At 42.5% G+C, this 12,674-nt stretch overlaps 1 protein-coding gene across 1 annotated transcript in view; it reads right to left on the bottom strand.

Annotated features, from left to right (window-relative positions):
- Window positions 1-12,674, bottom strand: part of EVC2 (EvC ciliary complex subunit 2) — an 80,527-nt gene that overhangs the window by 64,248 nt on the left and 3,605 nt on the right. Inside the window, exons 2-4 of the mRNA XM_069977397.1 lie at window positions 11,587-11,638; window positions 8,102-8,262; window positions 4,459-4,515 (exon numbers count right to left, since the gene is read on the bottom strand). Of these exons, the coding sequence (XP_069833498.1) occupies window positions 4,459-4,515; window positions 8,102-8,262; window positions 11,587-11,638 (270 nt within the window). The remainder of the gene's footprint in view (window positions 1-4,458; window positions 4,516-8,101; window positions 8,263-11,586; window positions 11,639-12,674) is intronic.

Genomic DNA, 12,674 nt, shown 5'->3' with positions numbered 1-12,674 from the left:
CCATTTTTGTGAAGCGCTATTTAACCCCTTTAACATATAGACATTATCAGATTCCTCCCTTTTATAAGCAATGCAAGGAGCTTAAACATCTAGTGGTTTTCTTAGTCTATGACCAGGAGTTGCCTGTATTACATTAACCTCTAGAGAAAAGTGAAGCAAATCTAAGGAATTTGAAAATTCGTGCGAATATTCGTGAACTTCGCTAAACGAATTTACGAGTGATTCGCTTATCTCTATTAGTCTCCATACACAGTACACAGGCTGACCTTTACTTCCTTGGCAAACAGTGCAGACCAGGGCCTGGACGATTTATGCATTGCACATAGACCAAAGCGAATAATAAGAATATTGGACATAATTGCTGTTCATCCAATCCACTCCTATACATTTCCTAATCTTTTGCACTTTGCTACAATCGTGAGAGTAACAACGCTGGCATGTGCAGAAATTTTTGCAGACACTTTACCAGCGAACGTTTTCTCACATTGCGGCTAATTGGCTAAGAATGCAGGTGTGAAAAGCGAGTCCAGACCCTAAAGGGTAGGATGGAGGGCTCCGACGGAGAACGGCACGGCCAGTGACTAATATCAAGTCTAAAAATAACCTCTAAATACAAATGGTCTCTTGCATAATGAAGGTTTAATCAGTGAAAGGTGCTCAGATGCATCTAGAGCAACAATGACGGTGACAAATTAACAGTGAAATGCAATCAGTGTAAGAACAGCTACAGGCGGCGAGGAGGTAGTGACGGGATCTACAGGATGTGCTAATGAGTATGCAGCGCCAGGTCTGTAAACAGCACAACACACACAGGAGCACCTGTTAACCCCTTCACGCCAAGCGTATGTCATAAAAGGGTGTTCACTGGCCTGATGGTCTGACATGTACACAGTATGTCTGTGTGTCTGAGCAAGAGCCTTCTATATGATTGTACCTGAGGAAGTATGGAATGAGATCAAAAATACGTTGTGCCAAATTGTTCATCAATATAACTTGCTACTTCTGTAAGAGACATAGGACCCGTATCTACTCTATTTATTTCAGCCGTCGACCAAGCATCGTTATTAGCCGATGATTTTAGGTCAGCACCAAAAGACACGATCAGTCGATGATCATTGTCATCGGCTGATCGTTGTCTTTATTACATGGAGTGATGATCTGCTGAATAGGCCTGATTAGGCAGATTATCACTCTAAATGTCTGATCTGAGGGAATCCAACACCTGGGACCCTTACTGATCACAAGAACGGGGGTCTGATGTTTCCTTGTTTAAATAAAGTGGCGGTCTGATGTGCTGACTATTCTTTTAACTCTATGGGCCAGGGGATGATAGACATGGAAGACCTGTTGTGATAGAGATGAGCGCAACTTCAGCATGCTCCAGCCTGATTGTTCAGCACTTGAATAATGGTGGCTGAAGAGGTTGGACGCAGCCCTAAAGGCCCTATTCCACGGAACGATTATCGACTGTTACGGCAGATAATCGTCCCGTGGAATAGAAGGAAACGATCAGCCGTTCATGTCGGCTGATCATTGCGCCATTTGTCTTTCAAACATGTTGAAAGACAAACGACTCATACAACGATCTGCTGCTGTCGCTCCATGGAATATGTTATGGGCTGCCCCCCCCCCCGGACTTACCTGCTCACTGCTGCTGCGTGGAATAGCAGTGGCAGCGAGTGGGGAATGAGGAGAAAACAAGCGCTAATAGCGCTTGTTTGCTCCTCTCAGTCGGCCCGTGGAATAGGGGCTTAAAGGGGTACTCAAGCAGGGGGAGGGGGCATTTTTTCTCCTGGGTTCCAGCGGCGGGTCCCGCATCGCGGCGCTCCGGTCCTGGTTTCTGGACGCTTCCTGGTGTCTGACGCGGGCCCGAGACGATACGTCAGACGATCAGCCAGTCAGTGACAGAGGCGGGATCTGAGCGGACTTGAAACGGATCCCGCCTCTGTCACTGACTGGCTGAGCGGACCTGAGACGTCACGTCTCGGGCCTGCGTCAGACACCAGGGAGCTGCCGGGAACCAGGGACCGGGGAGCGGAGCGCCGCGATGCGGGACCCGCCGCTGGAACCGGGGAGGTGAGTGGACGTCGTTTCCCTCAGCCACCTCCTCCCCGGTCCCAGGAAAAAAATCCCCCCCCCCCGCCGGAGTACCCCTTTAAGACTGCCTGGAAAACATGGATACAACCTATGGCATAACAAGTAGCATCAACTGTTATGCAGTAAACTACCCCTAGTGGTGGCACCGAATAACTCTACGACTCTACTACACAGCCGCCTATACATTCTAGAGTTGTATTCTAAAATTATGGTTGGTTTACAATTTGCTATAAGGGTCCAATAATATGTAGACACAACTCTCCCCTAGTAATGTTTAAGAAAAAATAAAACTCTATACCCTTTAAATTTCTACATGGCCTTATTATTTATTTATTCATTCATTAAATTTAATTTATTTAAACGTTTTATGTATGTTTTCTGGCCTAAAGCTATTACACATATAATCACATTACGCTTCCTTTTAATACATCTCCCACACTAGGGGTAAAAGTGGTTCTCTGCTCCTATGATACAGCGATAGCAATTAATCTCCCCCCACCGTATTGCATATATTAATACAAACAGATGATTTCCCGGTCATTTCTTTCAGTCCCTGTATAGCCGCAGCCCTGACATAATCTCCCCTGTTTGTTTGCCATCTGACAAATACATGTGAAAAACTACACCTCTTCCTATTCACACACCCTCCTATGAGTTATTACCATGGTTCAGGACATCTCCTGTGGCACAGACAGGATTATACAGAGCTGAGCCATAACAGACAATTATACAATAAACCCTCTCTAAAATATAGAAAGCTTATAACTAACTAATTCTGCCTCGGAATTAAAATCTCCATTGTGCCGGTCACAATCCCGGCTTAACAGATTTGATAAAGCTCTGCCATATTAAATCCTGTTTCCTGTGCTTCTCGTGCTTCAGCAAGCAGAATGACTGTCTGCCCATAGAGTTCTATATATGCAGGATGGGAAATGTCTGGCACATTCAGGAACATTCTAGGGTAACGTATGGGATCACATATTTATTTGATGTAAAGTGCAAGGCTTATGGTTTATAATATCTTCATATATAGTACAAGCAAAATGTATTTATACTGGGATGCTATCCTTATAAATAAAGAAAATAGCTATAACGCTTGCAGCTATAATGGATGTAGTGGTCACAACTGTGACTAGGCCCCAAAGCCAAGGGCCCCGTCACATCAACATGCTCCTATGTCTTTATCCTTATCGGCCTAAGCACCTGGGATACAAGGAAACAAGACAGGAAGAATTTCACTGCCCTGCAAGAGAAAGTTTAGGTGCAAAACATTAAAGGGGTTATCCAGCGCTACAAAAACATGGCCACTTTTCCCCCTCTCTTGTCTCCAGGTCAGGTGTGGTTTTGCAATTAAGCTCCTTTTACTTCAATGGAAATGAGTTTGAAGTCCCACCCAATCTGGCAAGACAAGAGAGGGGGGAAATGTGGCCATGTTTTTGTAGCACTGGATAACCCTTTTAACAATTGGTACCAGATGTAGCTCCTATGCTAAGGGGTGCACTCACAATGCCAGGCAACATTAAAGGGGTACTCCAGCAAAAAAAATAAAAAATAGTGCCAGACATTAATTTGCTTCTTTTTATAATTCTCCAGTCTTCCAGTACTTATCAGGTGCTGTATGTCCTGCAGGAAGTGGTGTATTCTATCCAGTCTGACACAGTGCTCTCTGCTACCACCTCTTCCGTGACAGGAACGATCCAGAGCAGGAGAGGTTTTCTATGGGGATGTTCTACTAGTCTGGACAGTTCCTGACATGGACAGAGGTGGCAGCAGAGAGCACTGTGTCAGACTGGAAAGAATACACCAATTCCTGCAGGACATACAGCAGCTGATAAGTACTGGAAGACTGGAGACTTAAATTACAACTTGATGGCAATTTCCGACACCAGCTGATTTGAAAGAAAAAAAAAAGTACCCCCTTAATAGGAAACTGAGGAGATTAGCACAGCATTTCAGGTCAGTCGTCATGTGACTCTACAACTTCTTACTGTTTAGTGGCAGAATCAGAGAGTCCACTCCTTGGGATATATGAAAAAACAGTCCTTCTACCGCAGATGTCCCAGGACTTGTCTTCTCACCTACTCTATCCATCAGGTTGTCCAGCCCCATCATACTAGCAGATTAGTTAGTGGCTCTGTATAGGTGTCTGTGTACTATACGTGCCACTATTACTTGATTGATAGCTCAGTATGGTGGTTTGAGACTTCTGCTTTGCTACTCTCCTTCTCTTTTCTGCTGAGTAAAATAAGTATTAATAAGCCGATCTACCACATGTGATCTTGATCTAAACCCACCTCCTTTTGTTACAGAATGGATATATTTGGTTGCAGTATTCCGGCAATGTATGGTGACAATACTTACAGTCGCACATTTCTGGAATGTCACACCTCCAATATTAGATGACACAACACTCCGAGGCTATAAAAAAAAATGAAAAATTATAATCTGAAGACGACCAAAAGGAAGCATTACAGAAGAATGATCAATATCAGGAAGAACAGTGTCACCTTTTATATTTTTACAGCAGTCCAAGCAATAGATCTTTTTTTTTTTTACCGGAAAACTGCCTTAAAGGGGTAGTGCGGCGGTAAACATTTATTTACAAAATAACACACATTACAAAGTTATACAACTTTGTAATGTGTGTTATGTATGTGAATGGCCCCCTTCCCCGTGTTCCCCCCCACCCACGCAAGACCCGGAAGTGTTGGTGCATTATACTTACCACATCGGCTGATCGCTGATATAGGTTTGGATCTACTTTTGCCGGGAGCCGACCGCGCACCGCTACGTGTAAAAGCGGTGCGCGGCCGGCGACTGACGATATACATTACCTATCCACGCTCCAGGGCTGCTGCTGCGGTCTTCTTCTCCCCGGGTCCTGCGCGCTCTAGGTTTAGAGTGGCCTGTCAGCTGACAGGCCACTCTGAAGTTAGAGCGCGCGGGACCCGTGGAGAAGCGGACCGCAGCAGCAGCCCTGGAACGTGGATAGGTAATGTATATGGTTAAGCAAGGGCTGCAAGGACATCGGTAACAATGTCCCTGCAGCCCTTGTTTAACGATTATCGGGCCGTGTAATAGGTCCAGTAAAAGTTATATAGATTTGTAATTTACTTCTATTTAAAAATATCAAGCCTTCCAGTACTTATCAGCTGATGTATGTCCTGCAGGAAATGTTGTTTTCTTTACAGTCAGACACAGTGCTCTCTGCTGCCACCTCTGTCCGATACAGAAACTGTCCAGAGCAGGAATGATTTTTCATGGGAATTTGCTTTTGGTCTGGACAGTTCCTGTAATGGAAAAGGGTGGCAGCAGAGAGCACTGTTTCAGACTGAAAAGAAAAGAAAATTTCCTGCAGGACATACAGCAACTGATAAGTATGGAAAGACTTGAGATTTTTAAATAGAAGTAAATTGCAAATCTATAACTTTCTGACTCCAGATGATTTTAAAGAAGAAGATTTTCACTGGAGTACCCCTTAAACAGCATTTAGTGATATGCTTTACAACAAGCTACTTAACCACAGGTACAATAGGCTGGAGCAGACCCTATTCACTTTTATGGGAGCGTTTTTTAAGGCATGCTCTGTGACCTGTGCAAGAAGGCCTGCTCTAACTATCCCTTTCTGTAAATAGTTTGATTCTGTTTATCTATATGCAGGTGTCACCATTCACTGTAAACCTCTATATGATGTTAAGAAGGATGATGACAAGTTTACTTTACAGAACAGGAAATGTCAGCGTATTATTATTAGTGGCCAGAATGGAAACTACAAGGATTTCAGGATTATTTTAGAATATGAATACTAAAATGAAAAATTTTAACATTTTCACAAAGAACATGGTTTATGCCAAAGGTCATTTACCCATTACACATTCTATTTAAAGGAATATTATTCTGACACTATATGGTGGCATTACGTGGACTGTACATAGCAGCATCATTGCGGCACTATATGGCAGCATGCTGTATACCAGGGGTAGGGAACCTTGGGTCTCCAGCTGTTGCAACACTACAACTCCCATCATGCCCGGACAGCCAAAGCTTTAGCTTTGTCTGTCCAGGCATGATGTGAGTTGTAGTTTTGCAACAGCTGGAGACCCAAGGTTCCCTACCCCTGCTGTATACACCGAAATTACAAGGACAAACTACAGACAGCTGGAGGCCGACTACTTGGCTTGTTGCCAATAGGCCGTGTTTAGAGAATTACTTTATGTGTCACATTAGCAAAGGTGAACATACTGTATAAGTTAATCCTTCCAATGACAGTTTTAATGGTCAAGGCTGCACTCTATAATTCACATTTTAGTATAGCTCCAAGTGCATTGGTTTTACTTTAAAAAAAAAACAAAAAAAAACAAAAAAAAAAAACAGCTATGCATACAGTAGAGCTAAGCCGACCTCACAAATATTCACATTTTAAAGAGCAGAGGTTCAACTACCCATGAAAGAGAGCGGCAGAAAATTAGTTATTGATTTCCACTGAACAAGAACACAAATAATTTGCTCTGACAGGAACACAGATTATTTTACCATAAACTTAAAGATGAAAGAAAAAAAAAAACAACAAATTCAAAGTCATCAAACAAGACTCCTGTAAAGAAGCGGAGAATTGTGAGGTGGTAGATGCAGAGACCTCGCATGTCACTTGCAGATGACCCGATTTACTGGCTGCCTGTGATGAAAAGCTTGGCAGCAAGGCAAACGTCAGTCATACCTGCCAGCAGGACATCAAATTGGTATTAAAAGGGATAGTTAGAATAGGGATGGAGCTTACAATGTCATATGATCAGCAATTCAACTTTTGACCTTGAAGAGGGAGGGAATTTCGGAGGGCAGTGGAGGGTCGTCAAAGTCGGGTGGCATTCTTGGTTGTGGAGATTTGGGAGGGAACTATTGGTTCCGCACTCCCTATATGGTTTATGGTGGTTATTGGTGGTAGGGTTGTTGGAACTGGTGGATAAAATAATTAATCTTCCTTGAAGTTAGAGTTTGGCAGTTGAGTAAGAGGAAGCACATAACCGAAATGTAGTTTTTGCTTGCGAGCCGGCGTTATTCAGCTGAAAGCGACTGCATTGTGCAAGGATAAAATAGGGACTGCAAGTTGGAGTAATTGGGGCTTCGAGGACCGCCCACTAAGGCAAAAACTGGGGTTGTTAAAGGGGTTATCAAGTTTAAGGGCATGTAGCCGAAACATGTCGATCCTTTGTACTAGGAGTATCTGTTTCATCTTCAAATAAAGTTTGCTTTCATAGGACTGGATATCTGGAGCCGGACATCCTTCTTTCCTTGTCTCTGCATTTTCTGTGTGCCATACAGCTGTCCCGTGCACCACCCAGGTTTCCCAGCTGAGGTTCAGTTAGCTGCTTTACTTTTATCCAGCGCTACAAAAACATGGCCACTTTCTTCCAGAGACAGCACCACTCTTGTCTCCAGGCGGTGGTTTTGCTGCTCAGTTCCATTGAAGTGAATAGAGCTTAATTGCAAACCGCACCTGAACTGGAGACAAGAGTTGTGTTGTTTCTGAAAGAAAGTGGCCATGTTTTTGTAGCTCTGGATAACCCCTTTAATTTGTTACGTCTGTGTTAATAAAAAGCTGCTGTGGCCATATTTTTTCGAACCTATTGTGTGGTGTTTTATTATTGTAAGTGGGTTTTGGATTATGGATAGACAAGCCCAGAGGTCAGCAATTCCCTAGTCATGTTTGAGTAAATATTTAGATTTGCCATAAAGAAACAATTCTAGAACAACCCTCTGTTACTCCTCCTGGAAATATAATCTGACAACTGATTACTACCATGTCTACACCGTCCAATCGGTGTTGTCAGGGATATATTCTATGGATAAGGGGAATGGCAATGCCCACGCCATCTCCAGGAGAAGTAACACAGGAACAATCCTGTACAGATATCTACACATAAGGTGCTCCAGAATTGCCATTTCATAGGAAAGCAAGTATATACTAAAAAAAAAAAGACAGGACAGAAAAGGAAAATTGACATACTTGGGGATTGTGGGTCAGCACTGCTCTTCTATACAGTCTTCTTTTCACCCATGATGGCATTGGGGCTGAAGCTGTCTGGTTTGACAAGCTATCAGATGGCGATGATCTTAGAATCAGGTCTAACGTCCCATTGAGCACCAATGTCCGATCCGGGTAAATATCTAAAACAAAAAAACAAAAAAAAAGATATTGCATGATATTACAATGGTTATTTCCACTTGGTTTTAAAGGGGTTTCCCAGCAAGAGAACCACTGGTTATAGGGATAAACTAAAAATCAATGTAATGTATAGCAACCAAACCATGATAGGAACTGTCCAGAGCAGAAGCAAATCCCCACAGAACAGTTCCTGACACAGTCAGAGGTGGCAGCAGAGAGCATTGTGTCAGACTGGAAATAATATACCACTTCCTGCAGGACATACAGCAGCTGATAAGTACTGGAAGGCTTGAGATTTTTAAATAGAAGTAATTTACTAGTCAGTATAACTTTCTGGCACCAGTTGAATTAACCCTGCAGGAAATCTACAAAACCGCTTGTTTTAGAATCCCCCCAAAAATGCTACAAACTATATATCGGGGGAACTATATATCGTATTTAAAGGAAAAGTCTGGCCGGGAAGTAAACAAAAACCTTACGGGCAGGGGGTGGGGGTGTTGAATAAAAAAACAAGTTATAGTCACTAGTCCTGGTGCCTGCACAGAACCACTCCCTGCTCCTGGACCCCACATCTGTCTTCTGAGCTCCCTGCTGGTTACGTCATGACCTGGCTGACGGATGCCCCGCTCAGCTAGTCACCAGCGGGACACCACTGCAGTCACTCATTGGTTCAGCTGGCTAAATCCCTCCAGTCTGTGACGTGGAATTCGGGTCATGACCGGGGAAAAGATGACAGCCGGCGGGGTCTGAGAGCTCAATGATGCGGAGCAGCACGGGCGCTGGGAGTGGTAAATATAGTGTCTTTTTTTTATTTTACCCCCACCCTTTGCCTGTAATGATTCTCGCCCCCCCGTTCCCCCCAACACACTTCTCCTTTAACTTCTCCATTCATTTGTGGGTTTACTGTAACCTAGTCATTAGCCGGCAATTCTTTTTGTTCCTCGTAATCCATGTTACGGATAATATCATTAAATGTCATCATTTTCACATTTATGGCTATGTCAAAAACCATAATATCAAATAAAGCCGCTGGAGGAAACAGCTTTTTGCTCTAATTTTCTCTTAAAACAACAAGACTACATATTATATTTTCCATGAGGAAAGTTCACGTCCGCACTTGAACATGGGATCTAGCAGAGCAATAAAGGTTCAGTGATTGAGAATGTGTTAGTCATAGTCTATCATTATCTTGTCTTTATTTTACCGCTCACTCGCCCATCCAGAAAGCAACACCGAGAACCTTCAATTACACTTAACAAAGCACAGCTGAGTAATGGCTGCGGAGACTTTGCCGTCTTTCTCCGGTTCCTATGGTGCGCTATTTGTCGCTGTTAAATAACACAAAATCTAAAATGTGCACAAATACTTGTGGGTTATTTCGGAGTCCTGTAAAGTCAATAATTACGGCTCCCGTATGCTATGTTTCATGCGTTGCCTTCTGTGTTACTAATGCAGGTCAGCCCCTGACCTAATACACACCCTGTCAAACAACGCCGGTCTCTAAGATGCCAAACAATGCAGGGACTTGCTTAACCAGTACAAACATCCGTCATGGAGCCCCCCTCTACAGCGTGCGCATGGAACCGCTAATACACAAAGCGGATTTACTCCATCAATGGCTGTGACCGCACGGCAAATATTGACAAGCAGGTTTATTAGTGTAGATAACATAGTATAAATCCAGTGTCACTATGGATTAGATAAAGGGTAAACACAACCCTGTAAGTATAATAATTCAAAGGCATACAACCGTATAAAATTACAGTTAACATCTCAACTAACATAGTTGTAGGACTTGTCAAGTAAAAAATACATTCATTTAGGAAAGGTGTCTATTCCCACCTATTGTACACAGGTCACTGTCCTGACCACTGCTCTACTCTAAAAGCAGTGATCTGGCTGGTGTATGTATACCTTTAATGTAGATGTATAGAGATAAAGGGGGAGATTTATCAAACATGGTGTAAAGTGAAACTGGCTCAGTTTCCCCCAGTAACCAATCAGATTCCACCTTTTATTTTCCAAAGTGTCTGTGAGGAATGAAAAGTGGAATCTGATTGGTTGCTAGGGGCAACTGAGCCAGCTCTTCTTAACACCACTTTGATAAATCTCCCCTATAGTGTATATATACATAAATATAGTTATATATGGTTATACATATGGTTATATAAACACCAGTCAGAGCAGTGCTTTTAGAGCAGAGTGGTGGTTGGTAACCTAGACAATGAGCTGCCAATAATAGGAGGGAAAGAGCAGCCCTTGCAGGAGGAGGCAAGTTTGCTAAATGAATGTATTCGCTAAATGAATGTATTCATATTGACATGTCTTAAGGGTTAACAATATTAGTTGAGATTGGACTACCCCTTTAATCTGTTTAATGGCTGTCAATAGCAACAAATTATGTCACAGTTGAGATATGAAAGTGTCCCAGTAGGCAGACAGGCATCTGGAACATCAGGGCTCCGTCCATTAGGTGCTTACACTAAAGACCCCCTCTTCACCTTTCATTTCAACTACATTGTTTTTTGGTTGTTTGTTTTATTTTATAACTATTTTTTATTTCTTCTAGACAAACTTTCTAATATCTCAGCAGGAAAAAGTATTTAAAGGGGTATTCCACTCAAACATAACTTTCATAAGTTGCTGTCCATGGTGAGACTAACAATGTATTCCCTTTGTTATTATCTATGCAGTCTTCTTCCCCCAGTTCTGAGGTGCTGCTTTCTACTGAAGACACAAAAGACAGTGTGTGGGTTTTTCTTTCTCTCTCCCCTCCCTTCTGAGAAGGCTCATGTAAACAAGTCCCTATCTGCAACTTTGAAGCAACTTTTTAATGCTGGGAGAAATAATCACAGTGAGTTTATTAGCACCTCAGATTAATCCTCACAGCTTTACAAGAAGCTACAAAGTTGCAGATAAAGCCTGCCAGTGACTTGTTTACATCAGCTGTCTCAGAAGACGAAAAGAAAAGCTCACACATGGATTTTTGTGTTTTCGGCAGAAAGCATGAGCTTTGAACTGGGGGAAGAAAACTGAATAGATAATAACAAGTATATAATGAATTGTTTGTCTAACCATAGGCAGCAACTTATAAAAAGTTACGTTTAAGTGGAATACCCCTTTAACATCTGTGTGTGCATAGGCCCTGCAGGAACACCATTTATAAAAAGTCCTTGATAGTCTGTACTAGATGGACATCTGTTGTAAAAAGAATATGACCCCCAAGGAGCTATTTCCCGCCTGTCCCCACATAGATCCAAGTAAAATAAAACAATAAAATGCATTGAAAAGAAAAAAAAACTGAGGAAAAATATGAGAATACAAACCTTTATTAGATGCTTGTAAATCCTGAGGCCTTATTGGTCTGTGGTCCAATCTCTATAAAATAGAAAGGCAATAATATTACTGGAGGAAAGGTAAAATATGGCATTCACAGGTGTTCAATTCCAGGGCAGACAGCTCCACCATCACGCCATCATTACATTATTCTATATGCTACTTGGCAATGTACTGCTTTGACCTTAGCTGATGCTGTAGCCTGGGGCAGCTATAAAAAGGATTGATGAATTGAGGAGGCCGCATTGTACATGAAACTTACATACAATCTACATGTGAGGAGAGCATAAGTGACACGGATACGGTGTAGGCACCTGTGGACAGCAATTCTTATGCACCTTTACATTATTGGAAATGACAACCTGTATTGTAAACCTAAAGGGACATATTCATATAACTTTTTTTCCCCTCAATTTGACTTCCTGTTGCATGTCTCCATCTTGTCACTGTGTTATCATTGAAGAAGAGGTTCCCCCCCTCGGCCACTGACTGGCTGAGGGGGCCTGACACATCATGACCCAGGTCCCAATTTCTAAAGATTTTTTTCCTCACATTTAAGAATTGACTGTTCACCTGCTGCCTAATATATCTCATCCTGACACAGGCCATTGTCCAGAGATAATCAATGTTATTCTGTCTGTGGTTTCAGAAAAAGTGGACTCTCACTTTAAAAGGGGCATTCCACTGTAACATAACTTTTGATATGTTGTTGCCCATGGTGAGGCTAAAAATTCATTCAATACTTGTTATTATCTATTCAGTCTCCTTCCCCCAGTTCTGATCTGCTGCTTTTTGTTGAAGACGTGTTGACAAAGTGTCTCTGGGCTTTTTTTTAATTTGTATCTGTCTCACCCTCCCTTCTGATACTGCTGATGTAAACAAGTCCCTGGCAGGCCTAAACTGCAACTTTGTAGCTTCTTTGCAATGCTGGGAGGGTTAATCTGAGGTCATGTTGCTGATGAAACCACTGTGATTAACCCTCCCAGCATTACAAAGTTGCAGATAGATACTTGTTTACATCAGCTGTCTCAGAAGCGAGGGGGGAGGAGGGGGAGACAGAGAGAAAAGCTCTCACACA

The sequence above is a fragment of the Dendropsophus ebraccatus genome, chromosome 7, assembly GCF_027789765.1.
Source record: "Dendropsophus ebraccatus isolate aDenEbr1 chromosome 7, aDenEbr1.pat, whole genome shotgun sequence".
NCBI lineage: Eukaryota > Metazoa > Chordata > Amphibia > Anura > Hylidae > Dendropsophus > Dendropsophus ebraccatus.
This window is presented reverse-complemented; position numbering and strand designations above follow the sequence as displayed.